Source organism: Mesoplodon densirostris, chromosome 9 (genome assembly GCF_025265405.1).
Source record: "Mesoplodon densirostris isolate mMesDen1 chromosome 9, mMesDen1 primary haplotype, whole genome shotgun sequence".
Taxonomy (NCBI): Eukaryota; Metazoa; Chordata; class Mammalia; order Artiodactyla; family Ziphiidae; genus Mesoplodon; species Mesoplodon densirostris.
Window position 1 is genome coordinate 106,676,008 of NC_082669.1, and position 21,540 is coordinate 106,697,547.

The 21,540-nt window shown below is 43.6% G+C and overlaps 1 protein-coding gene across 4 annotated transcripts in view; it reads left to right on the forward strand.

Moving 5' to 3' along the window:
• The window catches only part of CUL1 (cullin 1), a 119,726-nt gene that overhangs the window by 80,363 nt on the left and 17,823 nt on the right, over positions 1 to 21,540 (forward strand). For all 4 annotated transcript variants that reach the window (XM_060108245.1, XM_060108247.1, XM_060108246.1 and 1 more), the window contains 4 exons: positions 17 to 107; positions 791 to 954; positions 7,778 to 7,940; positions 9,065 to 9,195. In XM_060108245.1, coding sequence (XP_059964228.1) covers positions 17 to 107; positions 791 to 954; positions 7,778 to 7,940; positions 9,065 to 9,195 — 549 coding nt within the window. The remainder of the gene's footprint in view (positions 1 to 16; positions 108 to 790; positions 955 to 7,777; positions 7,941 to 9,064; positions 9,196 to 21,540) is intronic.

Sequence of the window (21,540 nt, forward strand, 5' to 3'; positions counted from 1 at the left end):
TATATCCTTTCTAAAGGTAACAAATGCTGTTCTAAAACTGATTGAAAAGGAAAGAAATGGTGAAACCATCAATACAAGACTGATAAGCGGAGTTGTACAGTCTTATGGTAAACAATTTCCCTTTAATTTATTCGAAGTTGTATATCAAGTGACAATTACATAACAGTGCTCCAATAGATTTATTTTCAGATAGTTTAGTATTATCAAGAATATTGTTAGCATTTACAAAGGTACTCATAATTCTTTTATGTCAGTGTGATTCGGTTTGATTTTACCCATTATAAAAATTGTTGGATCTTTGTGCCCTAAGGAAATTTTGATGGACTAGACATTTGAATTATTTTCTTTTCTAGTCTCATACTGAATTACTGGATATATATGCTAGAGTGTCATTAATGGAGCCAAATGGTAACAGATTGAGAAATCTAAAAAGTAATACAGTATTTTAAAAGCTTAGGTAGCATTGTATTTCTTTGAAAGTTTAGAATTAGGCATTCTTACTTCTTGTAAGCTTTTAGAAATATAAACGTTCTCTGAATGAACTTCATGATAACTTGAAACATGCCTGGCCATCCATCAGAATTACTTGCTTTTGTGTGTCTTGGATTTTTTTCTTTTTTCTTTTATTGAAAGTATACTTTACTACCAGTGAATAACAGATTTGCCTTATGCCCTGTTATTTTATTCTTACCTTTTAAGGATAACTTAAACTGAATGCTACACCTAAGTATATTCCTTAAAATATAACCAAAAATAGGGCAGTTGACATGTAGTTTCTGTTTACTTCCAGTGGAACTGGGACTGAATGAAGATGATGCCTTTGCAAAGGGCCCAACGCTAACAGTGTACAAAGAATCCTTTGAATCTCAGTTTTTGGCTGACACAGAGAGATTTTATACCAGAGAGAGTACCGAATTCTTGCAGCAGAACCCGGTTACTGAATACATGAAAAAGGTAAGCTTAAACATAGTACTTAAAGTAGGCTTAAGTTAAAAGTTATTGCTGCTCAAATGAATTATTCTTTTTAATATATGCAACTTTCTTCAAAGTCATTTCTTAGGCACTGTTATCCTGTAGTGTCTGTAGCAGATGCAGATGGTTTCTCCCAGTTCACCAAGGAGCTTTTATAAATTAATTTGGTAATCATGGCTCAGTGTTCTCCTTACTGATCGGCGGATATAACCGTAATAGCTGTATGACTTTCGTGTTTTGAACTGTCTCTACTACAATAGAATGTATATGTGTAGCTAACGGGAGCCACGGTCTTACGTCAATGAGAAACTAGTTTTTAAGAAACAAATATTTGCGAACTTTAAACTTCTGCTTTTTTGCTTCTGAAATATCCCCTAAAAATCTATATAACACAGTCTTCAAGTTTGCATTAGAGGAGAAGTCCTTCTGAGAGAACAGGATCGAAGTCTTAGACAAGAAAAAATCCAAGATCAGTGTCTGTATCATAAATCTGTTTCTACATTAAGTGATGTTACAGTGAAGTTCTAGTGGAATTATTCTTCGTTCTCCTTCTCGGGAATACAGGTATCCCAGACGTATGCTCTGAGGAGTGACCTAAGTCAGGAGGTAGCAAACCTTCTATGAAAGGCCAGATGGTAAATATTTTAGACCTTGTGCACATGTGGTCTCTCTTGCAACTGTTCAGCTCTGCCGTTGCAGTGCAGAAGCAGCCATGGCAACATCTGAACAGTGAGTGCAGCGGTGTTCCAATGGAAGTTTCCTTACAGGCAGGGTTTTGCCCACAGGCTATGGCTGCTGACTGAGACGGGCAGGGAGATGTCCAGGGAGTCTGGGGCCGACTGTGTCTGACACCTGCTTTTTTCCCTTGATTCTCTGTTCGCTTGGAGAGCAAATGCACTGCAGAACCACTTTCTCCATGTGCTGAGATCGAAAGTTAGTAAGTCAGAAAGAGCAGCAAACAGCTCTCCCTTCTAGCCATGTAGAGAAGGTCCTCCCCAATTTGTTTGTGACATTCCGAGTGCATTTTCCGATAAGAGATAGTGATTATAAGTGGCCCTTACAAGTTTGAAGCTGAAAGTCCTTGACAAATTTCTGATAACCTCAAAACCTAACAAAAGTGGAACTCTTCAGAAGTATTATACTTGGGGGGCTTCCCTGGTGGTGCAGTGGTTGAGAGTCCGCCTGCCGATGCAGGGGACGTGGGTTTGTGCCCCGGTCCGGGAAGATCCCACATGCCGCGGAGCGGCTGGGCCCGTGAGCCATGGCCGCTGAGTCTGCGCGTCCGGAGCCTGTGCTCCGCAACGGGAGAGGCCACGACTGTGAGAGGCCCGCGTACCGCAAAAAAAAAAAAAAAAGAAGTATCATACTTGGAGTAGTGATAGTTCCTTGTGTATACTTATGGATTAAATTAGCTTTTGTGTGCCAGTCTGGAACCTAACCAGCTTATAGAGAGTTTCTAACAGCTGCCTGACAAATCTGTTTTAAATCTAAGCATTGCCTGTTACTTCATTTTTTTATTTTGGCAGTGTAGTTTTCATAAAGACATATTTTATTGAACTCTACTATATATGGTGATCCTTTTAAAACTATGTATGTTTTTAAAAGTGGGGCCTTTTATCACGGTACACATCCACAAGCGTGGTTCAGGCCTTTTCATTTTACAGACTACTTAGTGAATTGCAGTTACCTGCTATCCACAACAAGGAAGGTAGTAGTGCTTTGATACAAGGAAATCCACTTTTAGGCCAGAGCTACATCAGCGCTCCCAAAGCAGGGAAATCTGCTTTTAAAATCGGACCTGGAACCAAAGGCAACTTGAGGAGCAAGGATTTCCAGTGGCCTGGATGTTTTCACCCCAGTGTGAGCTCTGCCTTCAACAGAGAGCATGCTCCCAGCATCCTTGCTCTCTTAGAGGGGATTTCTTCCTAGAGGCATTAAAGGTTTGGCCCAAATCTGGTTGTTTCTTACCAACATGACATCCTTCCATTCTGAAAGTCCATAATGCAGAGACTCTGAGCATAAAAGTGGAATTTAACCGTGCGGACAGTTCTGCCCTTACCTATAGCTGTAGCCTTGCATCTCAAACTGAGCTATGGGGCTAGTTTAAAACCCCTACTCCACCAGTTACTAGGGAGTTGACCTTAACCTTTCTGTTCCTCAGTTTCCTCATCTATAAAATGGGGATAATTTATTATTATTATTATATATTATTTGATGCTTGGCAAAGAGCAAGCATGATATAAGTGTTTGGTATTACACACATACATTGTTTAGAACCTTCAGTATATGCCTGAGAATATGCAAAACCATGGGATAAATTGTGGCACATTTTATTTAATAACTTAAGAAATTACGTTTATATTAAAACATTCTATCAGGAAGTAGAATACAAAACTCATGAACAATATTGAGATAAAGCCTGAACTTTCAAGAAATACTCTGCTTTTAACAGCCAGCTTGGGCTAGATGTGCAAATTCCCGGGGGGGGGGTTGGTCTATGTTCCCACTTCTGTGTTGTTAGGAATCTTTTAGTGGAAACAGTTGAGAATCTTTGGCTTTCCTTCTACTGATGACTTTGATGAGTGAACACCCCTGAGCCATATTAGTGTTTTAGCATATCTTACTGTCTCATCTGAGCTACGAAAAAAACGTGTGACGCTTCTAGGTTTCTAATGTCATTTTTTAAAACTTTAAAAATAAAGTATCCCTTATTTCATGAATTTGCTTACTTTTTTGGTCTTTTTTTCATTGTGTTTTTCCTGCAGACTGATCCTAATAGAATTAATAGGAGCAGCCTTTAATCGCTTAACTTTATTTAGTCATTCTGAATTTGATCCGGGTGTTCTGACGTAATTATCTGCCAAGTACAGTCCTGACCAAGGGCTTATTTGCCTTCAAATCAACAAAGAATGTAAATGACTGTCCTTCCTAAAACCTAATGACATAACACCCAGGACCTTGGGTTTTTCACCAACCTCAGAGACACTGCAGGCCCAGGTTCAGACCACTGCGAGAAAGCAAGTCACTTGGAGTTTTTGGTTTCCCAGGGCGTGACGCCATAGTGTAGTCTCTGAAATGTGGAGAATAGCGTTATGTCAAAAACACCAATTTACATACCTTAATTTAAAAAAGCTTTATTGCTAAATGATGCCAAAACAATTAAAATAGCAACATCTAAGATCACTGATCACAGATCAGCATAACAAATAATAATAATGAAAAAGTTTAAATATTTTGAGAATTACCAAAATGTGGCACAGAGACCCAAAGTGAGCACACGCTTTTGAAAAAACGGTGCTGATAGACTTGCTCAACCCACAGTCCTTCAGTTTCTGTTTTGTTTTTAAAAAAGCAGTATCTGTGAATCGCAATAAAAGGAAGTAAGCCTGTGGACAGCAGTCCCACCTTATTCACAGTTTCAGTTACCCACAGTCAACCTCAGTCCGAAAAATATTAAATGGAAAGTTCCAGAAATAAACAGTCCATAAGCTTTAAATTGTATGTATTGAAATATGTCGTTCTGAGGAGCATGATGGAATCTTGCCCTTGAATCATACCTTTCTCCATAGCATCTCCCCTGTTAGTCTCTCCATCGACCAGGTGATCAGATCGACCCTCGTCTGCAGTGCTTGAGATCACGTAGCTCTTACTTTACTTGAAAGTGGCCCCAAAGCACAAGAGTAGCAATTCAGATACGCCAAAGAGAAGCCATAAAGTACTTCCTTTAAGTAAAAAGGAGAACGTTCTCAGCTTAATAAGGAAAAGGTTGCTAAGATCTGTGGTGAGAATAAATTGTCTCCATGAGATTGTGAAGAAGGAAAATGTGTGCTGGTTCTGCTGTCACACCTCAAGTTGACGTTATGGCTACAGTGCATGGCACGTGCCCAGTTAAGATGGCAAAGGCATTAAACGTAACTTTTATGACATTATATTGTTACAATTGTTCTACTTTATTGATGGTGCTAATCTCTTACTGTACCTAATTTGTAAATTAAACTTTCTCATAAGTATGTACGTATAGGAAAAAACATAGTACCTATAGGGTTCACAGTTGCAGGCATCCACTGGGGGTCTTGGAACGTATCCCCCGTAGATAAGGGGGGACTGCTGTGTAAACAGCTACTGAGCCCCTCTGGCTTTTAATGCTTTTGTGATCACTTAGGGACCAGTTTGCTCTTCCCTCTCGGCCCCTACAGGAAGAGTCTGTAGAGTGCTACTGTTTTTTTGTAGTACAGGGGATGGAAAGCCAGTGTCCCCCAGAAAGTGAATCAGCAGTGATACCAAAGCTTTACCTTTCATTTTGGGGGAAAGAAAAGTTTTTAAGAGATGACTTTTTGCTGCCAGGGTGTTACGTTCTTCTAGGAAACAGGTATAACCTCGAGAAAAAGTGGTGCCTTTTGGTTTGCATGTCCTGTGTTTCACCAGCTTTAGTTCTTGAGGTATCAGGCTTAATGAAATACTAGATATGAAGCAGCAGAGGCTTGGAACTTCAGAGTTAAAGCACAGAAAGATCTTTTATTGTTTTTTAAAATTGCTTTGTAATCAGGAAAAAAAACACCCAACTGTAGACTTGCGGGGAAATACAAATAGCATAAACCTGCACAAACTTGGGAAACTGTTACTTAAGTATGCACAAAAACACCAAATTGGAGTAATGCTATAGGGTTTTGTTTTGTTTTTATTTATTTATTTTTGGCTGCACTGGGTCTTTGTTGCTGTGTGCGGGCTTTCTCTAGTTGCAGAGAGCTAGGGCTACTCTTCGTTACGGTGTGCAGGCTTCTCATTGTGGTGGCTTCTCTTGTTGTGGAGCATGGGCTCCTGGCGCACAGGCTCAGTAGTTGTGGCTCGCAGGCTCTAGAGCGCAGGCTCAGTAGTTGTGGCACACGGGCTTAGTTGCTCCGCGGCATGTGGGATCTTCCTGGACCAGGGCTCGAACCCGTGTCTCCTGCATTGGCCAGCGGATTCTTTAACCACTGCACCACCAGGGAAGCCCTATAGGGTTTTTAAATAACTTTTTCCCCCCACTGATTTATTACATTAATGTATTTTATATTTACTGGATAGCGGTATTCCATTAACCAAGTAATATAACAAATTGTATGTTATCAGAATCTTCAAGTATTTCTTAATTTTAAAATTGTTCCTTTTCCTTTCCCATGTTTTTATTTGCACATACTTATTGATTTTTCACAGATTATTATATATTAAGGATATTGACCTTTTGATATATACTACAGATATTTTCCAAGTTTATTTTGTTTTTCACATTTAACTGTATTTAGAATGTGCAGTAAGGTTTAAATTTCTGCAGTTGAAACTGTTGTCCTATTAGTAATTCTTGACAGTGCAAGACCTGCCCAGTCATTTTTTCTTTTTATGTTTTTTTGGCTCTTGAATGTTTATTCTTCCACTTGAATTTTTCTAGATTTCTCCAAAATTATGCCAAATTTAAAAATCATTTTGGGGGCTTCCCTGGTGGCACAGTGGTTGAGAGTCCGCCTGCCGATGCAGGGGACACGGGTTCGTGCCCCTGTCCAGGAAGATCCCACATGCCGTGGAGCAGCTAGCTGGGCCCATGAGCCATGGCCGCTGAGCCTGCACATCCGGAGCCTGTGCTCCGCAACGGGAGAGGCCACAGCAGTGAGAGGCCTGTGTATCACACACACACACACAAAAAAAACATCATTTTGGGAAGTATTGGCATTTTTACAATACAAAATATAGTTTTTCACTCTTTATTCAGATTACCTGAATAATGCGAGATCATTGAAATTTTTTATTTTTAAGAAGATGTTGCGGGTAGGAGTTTATTAATTAATTAATTTAATTTTGCTGTGTTAGGTCTTCATTTCTGTGCAAGGGCTTTCTCTAGTTGTGGCAAGTGGGGGCCACTCTTAATCGTGGTGCGCGGGCCTCTCGCTATTGCAGCCTCTCTTGTTGTGGAGCACAGGCTCCAGACGTGCAGGCTCAGTAGTTGTGGCTCACGGGCCTAGTTGCTCCACGGCATGTGGGATCCTCCCAGACCAGGGCTCAAACCCGTGTCCCTTGCATTAGCAGGCAGATTCTCAACCACTGCGCCACCAGGGAAGCCCTGAAATTTGTTTCTTGCTTTGATAATTTAGTGGTTCCTAGGTGATACTTTACACCACACATTTCTGGTAATATGTTGTAAAACAACCGACTTTTATTAACTTTGCTACTCTTTTAAATTGCATCCCTGTTTTCTTCTCTTCCTTGAAGGGAGATGGAAGAAATTGAGATGCATAAATAATCCAGTAGATTTCAGAGATGCATATTCAGTTGATTGGCAAGAGAAGGCCATAATATTTAAGTTTTTTAAAGGTCTAATTGCTGCTGATTCTTTCCATGTGGTCATTTCAGGGAATATATTTATATGACTTGACCTCAAGTAGCTCTCAGTCAGAGGGCGTGGTTCTTCCCTCCGTGTCTGTGTGCAGTGGAGAATCCACAGGTTTCTCAGAGTGTCGCCAGGGGTATTACCCCCAAAAGGTGTGAAGCACCACGTATCTGTGGGAAGAAAATTGATGTAAATACATTTGGACTGTTAATCATGATAACCTCATTAAAGTCATTTAAAGAGGACTTGGAAGCAAAAATATAGGTTACAGAGAACATGGGACACATTAGTGACTGGTTAGTTATAGTTGGCATTCATCCTAAAATCAGAGAACCCCTCCCCTCCCTTTTTTTCTTCAGGCAGGTTTGCAAGTTTAATTTGCTGCTATTTTTGTTAGCAGTGTTTAAAAAGCAAACCCAAACCTCTGACTTGAATTAATTCCCACAGGCGGAGGCTCGTTTGCTGGAGGAGCAGCGGAGAGTCCAGGTCTACCTTCATGAGAGCACCCAGGACGAGCTAGCCAGGAAGTGCGAGCAGGTGCTCATCGAGAAACACTTGGAGATTTTCCACACAGAGTTTCAGAATTTATTGGATGCTGACAAAAATGAAGGTGAGCCACTGAGATTCAAAACACAAGGGTATTTATTTTGATCTGTGATTTTGAAATTACGTGAAGTTGTAGACTCAAGAGTTAGCATTACCAACACCAGTCATTCTTTAAGAGATTCACGTGTGAGATTGTGTGTGTGTGTGTGTGTGCCTTGTCTTGTGTTGATTTCAGACCTCTGCAGTGTGTTTGGGGTGTGACTTCGGGGGCAGAACATCTTTTCAGTGTGGTTTGGAGTCTAACTTGTTCCATACACCTTAGCATTAAATGATGCTACCGCTGTTTTTTTTTTTCTTGCGTATGTTTCTTCTGAAAATTCTTTAAGATGAGAAGGCTATAATTTTGCAGAACTATTTCCTTTACCCCGCCCTTGTTTTACTGGGACATGTTAGGAGCTCAGTAAAAGATTGGTGTTTGGATTCAGGATTTTTCTTTGGTGTTCATATTTCAACCATGTGCCATGCATATATTAAGTGAAGAATATGGGGACCCTTTTTTTTTTTTTTTTTTGCGGTACGCGGTTCTCCCACTGTTGTGGCCTCTCCCGTTGCAGAGCACAGGCTCCGGACGCGCAGGCTCAGCGGCCATGGCTCACGGGCCCAGCCGCTCCGTGGCATGTGGGATCTTCCCGGACCGGGGCACGAACCCGTGTCCCCTGCATCGGCAGGCGGACTCTCAACCACTGCGCCACCAGGGAAGCCCTGGGGACCTTTTTGTGACTTATTTGTTTGTATAGTTGAGATGGATATTCATAAATACTCCTTAAATTTATTCTTTTAAATAATATTTGAGTGCCTGATATGTGTCAGGCATAAATCATATCTCAATCTCAAATTTAGGAAGCATCAGATGTAGTTCCTGATCATCTTCTTTCTCTATTAGTAGTTTCTCCTAGCAAGGGGGAGAATATGCTTTTATAATAGCATGACTTCATTGTTACTTTCAGCTAAATATACATATGCTAAATATAAAGTATTTGGTTACAGTTAAGTGCATTTGATTATTAAGGTGTAAAAGCGCGGTGGTTTTATTTCAGTGTACCTTTCACCTCTATAAGCACTTAGTTAATGGAATGGATATGCAGAGTTTGTTTCTGTGCATAAAGGTGTGGCGCCTTCTTCTTTCAGATTTGGGTCGCATGTATAATCTTGTATCTAGAATCCAGGATGGCCTGGGAGAATTGAAAAAACTCCTGGAGACACACATTCATAATCAGGGTCTTGCAGCGATTGAAAAGTGTGGAGAAGCTGCTTTAAATGTAAGTACTGTTTAACTGAAAACCAGTCAGGCCTAACCATTCCCACGCATGGACTGCAGGTGTGTCTCGTGTCTCCACTTACAAATCCAAGGGGTAAGATTTTCACTAGACTCTCGTAGAGAACCTTGTTTTGGCTTTCTAAAATAGAAAGTTCACAAGCATCTTTATTTAGTAAACATCTCCATAAACTCTTCTCTGGCACTTTTTAGGCTTTAAGGATTTAATTTCTTGATATTCTTTTTTCCTTTATGTCTTCTCAAAATTACATTCCTTGCACTAGAAGAGAGAAGATTATTCCATAGAAAGAACAGGCTAAAGCCTCCTAGAGACTTGGCTCTGGCACTCACAGGCCACAGGCTGCCCCTTGCAGGAACTTCGGTCTGTGTACCGCCCTCCCACTGAAGCTCACAGGGCTATTTGCCCTGGAAAGGCCCTGAAATGTATGGCATTTCTCATACACACCCCCATCCCCACTGCGGGAGGCACAAGAATATTCTGCTGGGTTATCTATAATTCACTTGATAATTTTACATAGCAAGTATCATGTGTTTCTAAGAGACAGGTAAGTTGTCTTCAGTTTTGTCCCTATTGTGAACTTTAATTTTGATAGTGTTTGGGACAGCTGTTGGAGAAGAAAAGCTTCTAGAACACACGGTTGGTTCTTAGGTCTGAATCAGAAAACTTTTTATCTCTGATTTTGTTGTGTTTGGTGTTAATTATTTCAACAATACTATCTTTAATATGTTTTTTTAAGTCTTTATTTTCCTGTTATCTTTGGGGGATCCCCCTCTTCTACTTTTAATTATGGGGGTTGCTGCTTCACGTGTTATCACATCTATGACATATTAGCGGGAAGAATGTAAACACACCTCTAAAGGGCCTGAGACAGGCATGTACGTGAGATTCAAAAGAGGTGACCTGATGAAGATATCTTTTCAATAACATAAGGTGTTTTCACAGATGTGTTAATTCAAAACCCGGTTTGGCTGTGTGGGCAGCAGAGCCAAGTTAAATGACTTTCCTTCAAATGAGTTAAGGTGGCGAGTCTTATTTCATCAGGTATGGATTAGAGTAGCAGATAAATGAAGCAGGTGTCGCTTTTTCATGTAAACTGTTAAATGTTAGATATGAGATTGGCCTTAGGGACTCATGTTCTAGGTGAATATAGTTAGATTAAAAATCAGTAGGATAACTTGCTTTTTTGTTTTCATAGGAATGATGGGATATTCCTTCTAATGTCAATCTTTTCCAAACCAAGTAAGGTTCTAGATGGAGAAATAATCACGTAATTCTCAAGTACCATTTCCTCTTTCTTTTGGATACAGCCAGCTGCCTGATTGACTTGGTCAGTGAGTCTTGAATCTGAAGTTGACCTTTTCATGGCAGTTAAAGCACAAGTTCAGCTTCTAAGTAAAATCATTTCTCTATTAGTAGAGACTTCATCCATCAGCAGTAGACAGCAAAAATAAACTGTATTTACCAGCAGTTATATTTTATTGGAAATTAAGCTTTTAAACAATATTTTTATCATCTGTTTATTTATTTATTTTATTTTTGGCTGCATCAGGTCTTGTTTGCAGCACACAGGTTTCTCTCTAGTTGTGGCATGCAGGTTTTCTCTTCTCTAGTGGAGGCGCGCAGGCTCAGTAGTTGTGGTGTGTGGGCTTAGGTGCCCTGCAGTGTGTGGGATCTTAGCTCCCTGACCAGGGATTGAACCCACATCCCCTGCATTGTAAGGCGGATTCTTTACCACTGGACCACCAGGGAAGTCCCCTAAACAGTATTTTTATTACTTAGATGTAAGCCACTGATACACATGTATTTAAACATCAAAATAAGATTTTCCCCCATGAAGAATAATTATTATTTCCATAGGAACTGTTTTTATACTGAACTCATGAAATTGGTTTTTTAAACTGTTGTTCTTGTGAGGAAAAGTTTCTTTAAGAAAACAAATACTTTTCCTATTTTCTGCAAAAGGAGTTTTCCCTGGATTTCCATTTTATTGGCTCATCTCTGAAGTTTCGGTTGACTCATAAGTTCGTGGTGCCGTCTGACTGGCGCATGGATTTCTTTACGACCTTCCCCGGGCTGGGTCGGACCTGCTACCTTTACTCACCAATGATGTAAAAGCCCAGGAAACTTGAAGAAGCTCCAGAGAGAGCACATGTAGCCAGTCTTAGCCTGACTCACAGCAGCTGCTTATTGTAAGACAATAAATACAGCTGCTACAACATAAATAATTTTAAGTAGGTATTCATTTTTATCACATGTGTAGTAAACGTAAAAGATGTATTGTAAGCCAAACCATGATGGTTTTCCAAAACCCATTAATGCTGAAACAAAAAAAAAGCGGCAGAAAAAGGAGATTGATTGAATTAGTAAAAAATTACAATTATCGTACCTAATTTTAAGTGGGGTTTAATTACTTTGAAAACAGTTTTTAAAGTTTTTCACCTAACTGAGTTGAATCATAGTATATGAGAATCATTTAAATTCATCTATTAAATGCCATAGAAGGCACTGCTTAAATGATTTTTTTTAAGGGCTGAAAAGTTGTCTAGTCCTATGATTCCATTTATCCCATCAGTTTGGCTAGAAAACAAGTTTTACTGCTAATCAGTGTGGCCTAGGCTGAAATTGTTACAGGTTTCACACTTGTAATGTGATTCAAATAATACTTTTGTGTTAGAAACTTCAAAATCTACTTAAGAATTTCCTGAAGGCATTTTTTTTTTAGGTAAAACAGATTTGAGAATAATGGCTGTTCCTGGGTAACCAGTGTCCGGGAAATCCCCCTCATGGTGTCCCCCTCTCTTTACCCAAAGAGGAACTGGCAGTCTTTTCCCATGAGGTGTGGCTGAAACCCTGAACACATGTGCTGTTTTTAGACACACTGCTTCTTGTACCTGGCCCGCACCCAGGCCGGGGAACACCAGGGAACGCAGCTCGGGATCAGGGCTCCTCTCGGGGTACAGGGGCTTCAGGCTGAAGCAGGTCAGTGCGGGTCCATCCCACCCACCCTGACGTGAGATTCCAGCATGAGGAGGAGTTCTCTCCAGCCTTCAAGAGACGCTCGCGACTGAGGACCCTCACGCCTAGCCGTGCTGCAGGCACCGTTAGCATATTGCATCGGGGCAGCGGTAGAGCTTTGGAAACACAAAGAAATCTTCAAGGATGGGTTTTAAAGAGGTTTAGAGCTGAACAAAGGATCAGATAATGTTTTTAATAGGCAGGTTTATTTCCTAGGCAGGTTCCCTGTGCGCGGCCTCTGGACTGAAAGGAGACAACACGGCAGCAGCAGGGCAAATCAGCACGTTTCGTGTTGCCTTCAGGCCGGCAGGAGTCGCACACTGAGAGGCCTCGTGTGCGTATGTAGACGGGCCACGGCACTACAGGTGTGCCCAGTTGTTGGCAGCGTAGTAACGGAAGAAAAATAATCCGTATTAAAATATAGGAGGAGGTTGGGCCCGTCCGCTTAGGTCTTGAGGGGGAGCATCTTGAAAGCAGAGCCCGCGCCTTCAGGTGTCCATTTAAAAGGATTGAAGCCCGCGGTGGGCCGGCCCCGTGCTGGGTTCTCAGCTGTTGCGTCTACCAAAGCAGCCAGCTGCTGCGCTGGCTGGTGGTAAAACTCAGAGGACCCACAGATGCCGCAGAGAACACTGATGTCGTTCTCGCTCATCCAGCAAGCATTACGGCCTTGCTGCGCTGGCTCTGCTGCCGAGGATTCCGGTGCGAGGCGCCTCCACACTCCTGTCTTCTCATCGGATCTCACTTTGTCTTCTCAGGTCTCCGTGACCTCATCGGCCTGCTTTAGTGGACTGTATTGCGGGTCCGTTTTAAAGCTCCCATCTTCCTTCCTTGGTTCCTTAGCACGGCGGCGGAGCTGTGGAGTATGTGCCACGCGGCCTCACCCTCTGCCCCTGGCAACCCGAGTCTTCTAAGGTGGAGTCATTTCCTGCTGAATGTGGGCGTGGCCGGGGGGTCCTCTCAGGACCCCAGCAGCGCGTAGCCGCCACCCAGTCCTCTCTGCTGAGTCAGTGGAGTGGGGACGCGCTGCCTCCCTTGGCCCTCCAGGCTTTTCCTGTCTGGTCCCAAAGCGACCCTTGTAATCTAGGCCCCGTCCCGTCCTTTCTGGATGGTCTTACATCTCTCCCATTCCTGTTCATCCCTCAGCTTGCTTAGCAGTTCCGTCTTCCAAAAATACTCCTTAACGCATGAACAGTTTTACTCCATGTTCTTCATCCATTGCTTTAAATAAAGCACAAAAAACCCCTCTTCCCTAAAATAATGTGTTAAATCTTCCATATTATATTAAATCAAAACCCCCTTCTAACATGCGCCCGTCTTCAGGAACCTCATCTTCCAGTGAAACCGTTGTGTCCTCGTTCCCCCCAGAGCACGTCCTTGTTTATTACACGCATGCCCCCTTCTCTGCCTGTAGCGCGGGCCTGCCTGCCTTCTCGTTTTGTCCTGCTTTTGAAGGCAGCTCGAATCCCACTTTCTAAAAAAAGTGCTCCCCACTAACTGTTCCCGCCCAAGTGGTTGTATCCTCATCCTAGACCATTAGGGCCTTTAGAAAAGTCTCCCAAATGCCACTTTATATTTGTGTATAACTTTGGTGTTTCTTGTCAGTCCATCGATTATAAATCCCTTGAGAGTACAGCTGACACCGTACTATGGTTCGATACTCTTTATAATTTTAGAACTAGCATCTGATCCAGCAAGTAGTTATGACGATGATAATGACGATGACCGTGGTGGCCAGGAGGAAGGGCCACCTGCTGCCGCCCCGGCTCCTTTCCAGTTTCACCCTCCTCACTCTTCTTCCTCATTATGTCCATCGTCGAAACGTCTTTAAACACTCCCAGTTCCATACGTGTGCCGTGCTGTACCCTCCTGGTTCTTCTTTTTGCTTAGAGATACTCCTTCTTTTTTTCCTATGTGTTAAACACCTTTATCTTTCAGTACCTCAAATGCCATTTCTTCCATGAAGGCTTTCTCGATCACCCCTTTGAAATAACAGCATGTTGGACTATTCACACTCCGTATATCTTAGATGTCTGTGTAAATGTCTTCTACAGGGATGGCTTTATCCATCTTCGTGGCCTCAGCTCAGCACTGCGGCATACAGAATAGGGTCTCGGTCTACTTATGTCTTAATTATACTCTTCACTGTTGCCAGCAGGATTCAGGGCGGCTTACACAATACATAAGAGACAATAGGATAAAGGAGACAGAGAGTAGCAAAATAAGGGTTGGGAACACAAACGAAGCCAAGTGGAGGAGCGCACTCAGGGTGCATGCAGTGAAGTCTGGTCTCATTAGAGGTGGGTGACAGGTTTGCCTCTGATGTTTTCCATCAGTACAGAGAGCTTGCTGGAAAGGACAGTTGGTAGTACTGTGAAGTACGGTCAACTCCTTGATTCATAGTGAACTTGGGGAACGAGCCCGTAGCTCAGAGGAATGATTTTATCGGCATTCAGAACTGACAGTACCTTTCCTTATGGCCCATCCTAAAGAGAACACCAGCTATGTGGAAAGTCATTCATGTAAATACAAAGTAAATACTATATCAAGTCATTGGATGGCTTTATAAGTTCCCCTAACGCCACAATTTTATAGCAAATAAAGTTCAGGAAAAGAGTCAATACAGACTTGTAAGTACTTGCTAGTAAATGCTTGACCGATACAGTTGGTTCCATGTTGAATTTTTAATGAACACGCGATTCTACGGCAGTCTGGGTGCTATTGTTCTTCCCTACAAAGAAAGCTTCATAAATCAGGTATAGAGAATGTTTCATTACTCTGTCTTCAGGGCAGAAGTGGCAACAGATAAGCACAAAGTCCTCTTTGAAACCGTATCTTGATTTAGTGACCTCAGTCTAACTGGAACTGAAATATAATCCAACAAGAATGGGCTTGTAGATGCTTCGATGTCCAGCAGGGCTGTTGGTGTGACAGTGGGAGGTTGGGCTGCAGAGCCAGACTGGGGCACAAAGTTGTGAATGTTTACTTGCAGCTTTGGAGGGCAGAGAGGCGTTTCAGGAGCGGCCCAGGGCTGCCAGGGCGATAGTGCTGTAAGAGGGAGCAGTTAAAACGGAGAGTTTTAAAAGCAGAAGTAAACTCGGGGCGCTCTGACGAGCATATTTTCCAGTATAAGACAAAGGGGTGAGTCTGGGACCCCTTACGAAAAAGAATTACGAGAAAGTTCCATGGTTGGGATTGAGGACTCACTTGTGTGTGAACTTACACCAGAACGAACAGAGTAACACAGTGCTGGGTGCTTCTGGCAGATTTGGGTTTCATTTATACAACCAAGATTGCCTTTCTCTTCTGGAGTAAAATGCTTAAATAACTTAGTCCTGACTCAACCTTTCTGTGGGTGGTAATAGAAGAAAATTACCCACGCAGAGCTGAACTTTAGCTCGGGGACCTTACATTTGGAGTGTGACCCGGCTTTGTGTGGTCAAGGGAGATGGAAAACATATCCATCGTGTCTTTAAAGAGTGTGGAGAGGGTAGGAAAAGAAAATTCTAGACTATTAAGCTATAGGCTATCCCTTAAAGCTGGGTGATGGATTATGGCAGCTGATTTTACTATTTCTTATTTTGAATATGTTGAAATTTTTCCATAATAAAACTTTAAAAAAAAAGCAAAACAAAAGAAATGTACCAGTTTTGGTGCAGTCGATGTGGGAGAGGAGAAAGAGGAGGGAGAAGGTTACAATTTCAATTACATAAAGAGCTGATACTTGGTGACGGTGCAGATTGGTTCAGAAAGCACGCAGCTAAATTTGTGAATTCGTCTTCTGTCTTGCCATGAGATGAAGAGGATAACCATTTTCTCTGAAGGAAAAAGTACACAAATATCCATTTTTAGTCTACGATAGCCGGGCTCTGAAAAGACTCACTGTATCCTTTGTGTATCCGGGAAACACCCTTCTCTCCTTCCACTGTGGGGAGCACTCCAGTCCTTTCACAAGCAGACCCATCGTGGAAGCCTCTTCCTGCCCAAATCTGACTTTATACCCCATGTGAAACTGAATTTTGGCTTCGTCTTTGTTGCGTATCTGTACGTCCTGAAGTGGCCCCTGCCCGGTTCAAGACCAGTCAGATGCAACCCGTGAACTTATCTGGCCGCCCACCCACCGGCTTCCCTTCTGTATACGCTGCTCCTGTTTCTGAACTAATGCATTTATTACTTTCTGAAACATCATTCTTTCACTTAGAGAAGACACAGTTTTTCTTGGCAAGTCTAACTTAGTTCCACTTTCAAGGTTTAATATTTTCGCCTTTGATCACCCAGCACCTAAATCTAGTCAGTTGAGCCTCAGCATTTACAGGGTAACCAACACCAAAGGGCTGACTGCAGGCACACCCTGGGGTTCAGGGCAGGGTAGGGGGTGAGCGGGCACGAGGGGCCAGGGTCAGAAACGGGAGCCCACATGGTCACATAACTCAGGTCAGGGATTTGTAAACATTTATCAGAGGCCGAAGGTCATGATCAGATTAAAGATGTGTTCATTACGCTCTGAGGCTCATAAGATAAGTGAAACTGACTGAAGCAGAAAGTAGCAGGTGGACAGAGGTTAAGGTGGTGGGAATGGAGAGCACTGGTTCAGTTGCTTAGTTTGTTTGTCTTGATATTTTAAACTTCAAACTATTCTCAGTCAGAAAAACGAGTGATTTCTGCTTATCTAAACAAAAGAGTTGAGGTGATGGAGTAAGAAAAGCCCATTAAAGGACTTCCTTGGTGGCGCAGGAATCCACCTGCCAATGCAGGGGATGCGGGTTCGAGCCCTGGGCCGGGAAGATCCTGCATGCCGCAGAGCAACTGATCCCATGCACCATAACTACTGAGCCTGCGCTCTAGAGCCTGCGAGCCACAACTACTGAAGCCTGCATGCCTAGAGCCCGTGCTCTGCAACAAGAGAAGGCACCGCAGTGAGAAGCTCGCGCGCACTGCAATAAAGAGTAGCCCCCGCTCGCCACAACTAGAGAAAGCCCATGTGCAGCAACGAAGACCCAACACAGCCAAAAATTAATTACTTTTTTTAGGCCCATTAAGAAAATGTGAGACTTAGAATACTGAATGGTATTTGAGGCCTCCCATTTCTCTCCCAGTTTGGGGAGGGGGCTGTTTGTTTTTTTTGGTTGGGGTCTTGGGGGGTTTTGCTCATTAGTTAATATCAAAATTACTTTTAAACCCTGAGTGCACATAGGCTGGCAGTGGAGGGGGCACCTCAGGAAGTGCTGAGTGACGGGGAGCCGGGCTGGGGTTGGAGCTCCCGCACGTCATCGGCAGAGTGTAGTCGGTGGTTTGGGACTGTTCTTTTTCTGAACCTTTTGCTCCTCTGTGTTTTGCTTGGAGATGATGCGACTCCAGAGGGGAAGTGCTAATGCTTACGGGGGAGAAGAGTTCCACTGACCCCGAGAGCTGGCGTGGTGTGTCCTCGTCGGTTGAGACATTTCTTTCCCTTTGCTTCTTGAAGAGAAGCAGCCCCGAGGTGGGGACGTCGGCCTCATGGAACAAGGCCCCGGGTGGGCTGTGCTGCCTCCGCCTGCCCCCCGCGAGGACAGGAGGCTGAGTGCCACCCGGGCCCCTGGAGGCCACATAGGCCGAGAGCGCGATGCACGTGTGTGAGGTGGAGGCCCCAGGCCTGTGGCCCCCGTATCCTCTTGAGGCAGAATCGCAGTATTCCTTAGGATCACAAGTGACCCCGAGAAATCCTGTGCGACGTGCAGCAGCTCCCCGTGAGGTACTGACGTCACTCCTCGGGGCGTGTGCCTCACGCGCCTCCCTGCTGTAACTAAGGGTGAGATGGAAGTTATGTCAGGCTCCTGAAGTGTGTTTTCTCTCTGTGAGACGGGCTTTTAGAATTATCCTGTTAGTGGAAACGTGGGATAAAAGGTAGTAATTCAGTTATGATTATGGTTGTTCCTGATTCAGCCATTTCAGAATGAGTTGGCGAAGTACAGGAGGCAAGGCAGGCGCAGTCTGGGGAGCCCCTTGAGCTCGTGCCCGGCGAGGGAGGCCGCCCTTGGAGACAGCTCACAGGGAGGGTGAGCTCGTGTAACAGGGAAGCCTGTCCTGTCCTGGAAGCTCAGGAAGGTTCCCTGAAAATATTGGAGACCAGGAGAAGAGTTGGAGCTGCCTGGGCCAGGTAGGGGTCCTAGACAGAGCAGAGACCTGTCCTGGCCACCGAGAAGTCTGCTACGACAGGAAGAAGGGACGGGGCACAAGGTAAACCTGCGAGGGTGGGCCCGGGCCGGCCAGACCACGGGAGACCTCGAAGGCCAGGTCGATGATACACCTTAATCCTGAGAGCAAGACGAAACCAGGAGAAGGGTTATAATAAAACCGGACACTGACAAGATCAGATTTTTTTTTTTTTACAAAATTGCTACCATGTAGAAAATGGATTAAAAGGAAGAAGAGTTGCTAGTTTACCGGTTAGGTTTGTTAGAGTGGTTCAGATGGAAGTGACACGGGCTGGCGATGGGGGGGACACCAGAAATTACGTCATTAGGCCCTGTAATGGACGGGATTTGTGTTGGATAACTGTTGAAGCTGGACGATGGGTACGTGGGGTGGGTTTTCCTGTTTGTAATTTTGAATATGTTTGACTCTTTTCTACAATGACACGTTGAAACAAAAGAAATGGAAAGAGAGAGGTCCAGAGAGCAGCAGGGCCAGGGAGGAGATGGGGCCGGCTCCAGCACACAGCGTTCGGGGATCCTTCCAGGCGTCCGTGGCAGGTTGTGTGAACCGAGTGGGGACGTCTGGTCTGGTCTGGAGAGGAGTGTGACAGCCATTGGCAATAAAGACACCGATCGCGTAGGAGTTGGATGAGATCCCTCCGGGACCAGCCTGAGAGGTGTCCTGTTTCTTATATGCAGAGGGCTCTCATGTACTGTTGAGTAATCACGCCAATTACTGACTACGGTTTTTTTTTTTTTTTTTGGAGTATAATTGCTTTACAATGTTGTGTTAGTTTCTGCTGTACAATGAAGTGAATCAGCTCTATGTATACCTATATTGCCTCCCGCTTGGACCTCCCTCATCCCCACCCCCCATCCCACCCATCTAGGTCGTCACAGAGCACCGAGTTGAGCTTTCCTTTTTTTTTTTTTTTTTTAACGTCAGAAATTCACATCTTCATATTCTTGAAAAAACATGCATTTCATCCAGCTGATCTTTTCTCTCCTTACCTCTGTTGCTTGTCTAACCCTGCGATCTGGTGCCCTCTGAAGAGGCCGTCATTTACCTCCTGGTTGCTAAATCACTCACCTTTTGAACGTCTTCTCTCCATGTTTGGCACTGCTGACTGCTCCTTCCTTAAATTCTCTCCTCTGTGTTATTCCTGTGTGTTCCCGTCTCCATCTGCCCTTGCCGGGTTCCAAGGTGGCTTCTCTCTGCACCTCAGATGCTAAATTCAAGTCTCCAGGGCTCAGTACCTTAGCACACTCTTCCCTCAGTGGGTTCCGTTCACACCCTCACTTCTCACCAGCCAGGCTCCTGGCTGGGTCTTCTCGTATAGCAGAAAGAATCTGGAATTGGAGTCTGAAGACTTCTGTTCCCTTAGGGAAGAGCTGTCTTTCCATGGGCAATTCTGCTGGGCGTTTTGGGGGACATTTATGTTTTTCCAAATCCTAAATCCGAGAAAAATTGGTCAAGAAATCAAGAAAACAGGGAAAAGCGTTGTAGTTCTCCTGCAGACATAATGGTCACCGTGGAGACTTTCCTGATTCAAAGGAATCCATTGATGATGGTCCAGGGCAAGGGGAGGGGTGCTGATGTGGGGAGTCCAAGTTTCAGGTCGTCTCTGGGAGCCAGGATGAGGTGGAGGAGCAGCGCCGTCCAGTGGGTCCGTCTTCCATGTAGGTGATGCCCAGGTCTAAACGTGTATGTGTCCCTCTCTGCTGCTAAGGGTGAGTCATTCTTGCAGATAAAATAAAAACTAACCTGTTTAAATACGTAATATACTTTATATCAGTCCTGTGAGTGGTGTTCCAAGAAATAGCAAGTTTTGGAAGCAAATAAAGTCCTTAACTTGGCAGTTTTGATATGCGATTCTTTGTAATGGTGTTAACCTTTAATGTTCCTTTATTCAAATACTACACGATAATGTTTGCTGGCATTTTCCAGTGTGTAGATACTTGCTAGAGATTAAAGTTCTTTGTAAATACTTTCAAAGAACAAATGCAGAGGGAAAAATAATTTGAATGATGTGAAATAATTTAACATGAAATCAGAAAGCAATCTGAATTGGCAGAAGCAATATCAGTTTTAATGGCAAAACCAAAATTAAGTCAAGCGGACAGTATTTTCATTGTTAGAAAAAAGAAATGAGCTTATATGAAGTACGCTGTGTGCCAACTGAGAGATGCTTTTGGGTGCAGTCTTGTGAATAAGACCATTAATACAGAATGCAAGAAATTCTTCTACACCCGGAAGAGTTGTCATGAAACTGAGAGCCGGGTTATCTGGTGGAGCAGTTAATGCTGTGTGTCTTCTGAGTTTTAAGATAGATAATTTTTAAACATTAAATATATGTGGCATTGGCTTTCAATATTTTAAGTGATTTTTTTTTTTTTCGCGGTAAGCGGGCCTCTCACTGTTGTGGCCTCTCCTGTTGCGGAGCACAGGCTCCGGACATGCAGGCTCAGCGGCCATGGCTCACAGGCCTAGCCGCTCTGCAGCATGTGGGATCCTCCCGGACCGGGGCACAAACCCGTGTCCCCTGCATCGGCAGGTGGACTCTCAACCACTGCGCCACCAGGGAAGCCCCTTAAGTGATTTTTATTTGGCAATTATTTTGTGTTAAATTCCCTTTTAATGTTTTATCGAATGTCTATCAAGTAAAGGTCACTTTACATGTCATTGAAATGATAATCTTGTTATCACTTCGTAATAATAATAATCCTGGCATGTTTATTACATCTTTAACAGAAAACCTCTGAAACTCTTAGTATAACCCTATCTATCGCAGAAAAATGATTTACTCTTAGTGGTTACTCATTATTATTTTAAAATAAGTCAAGTGTCGCAGAAATGCAGAGTAACTAGAATTGGGGGAGTTCTGGTTTCTCATTCCTGAGTCCCGAGGAGAAACACCTGTCAGGAATTTGGAAACGCTGGCAAACCATTCAGGCCCCCCGCACCAGGCCTTGCACTTGTGATGTGCTGGCCGCCGTGCCCTCACCGCGCACCACGCGGGCTCAGCCTGTCTTCCCGACCTCTCACCTGGGCCCTTTCCTTCTCAGAGGCTCTCAGGAGTCAGGCTGCCCGTGTCCAGGCCTGACTGCCGCCGCTTAGGCCCTTGGCCGGATGGTTGCCTGT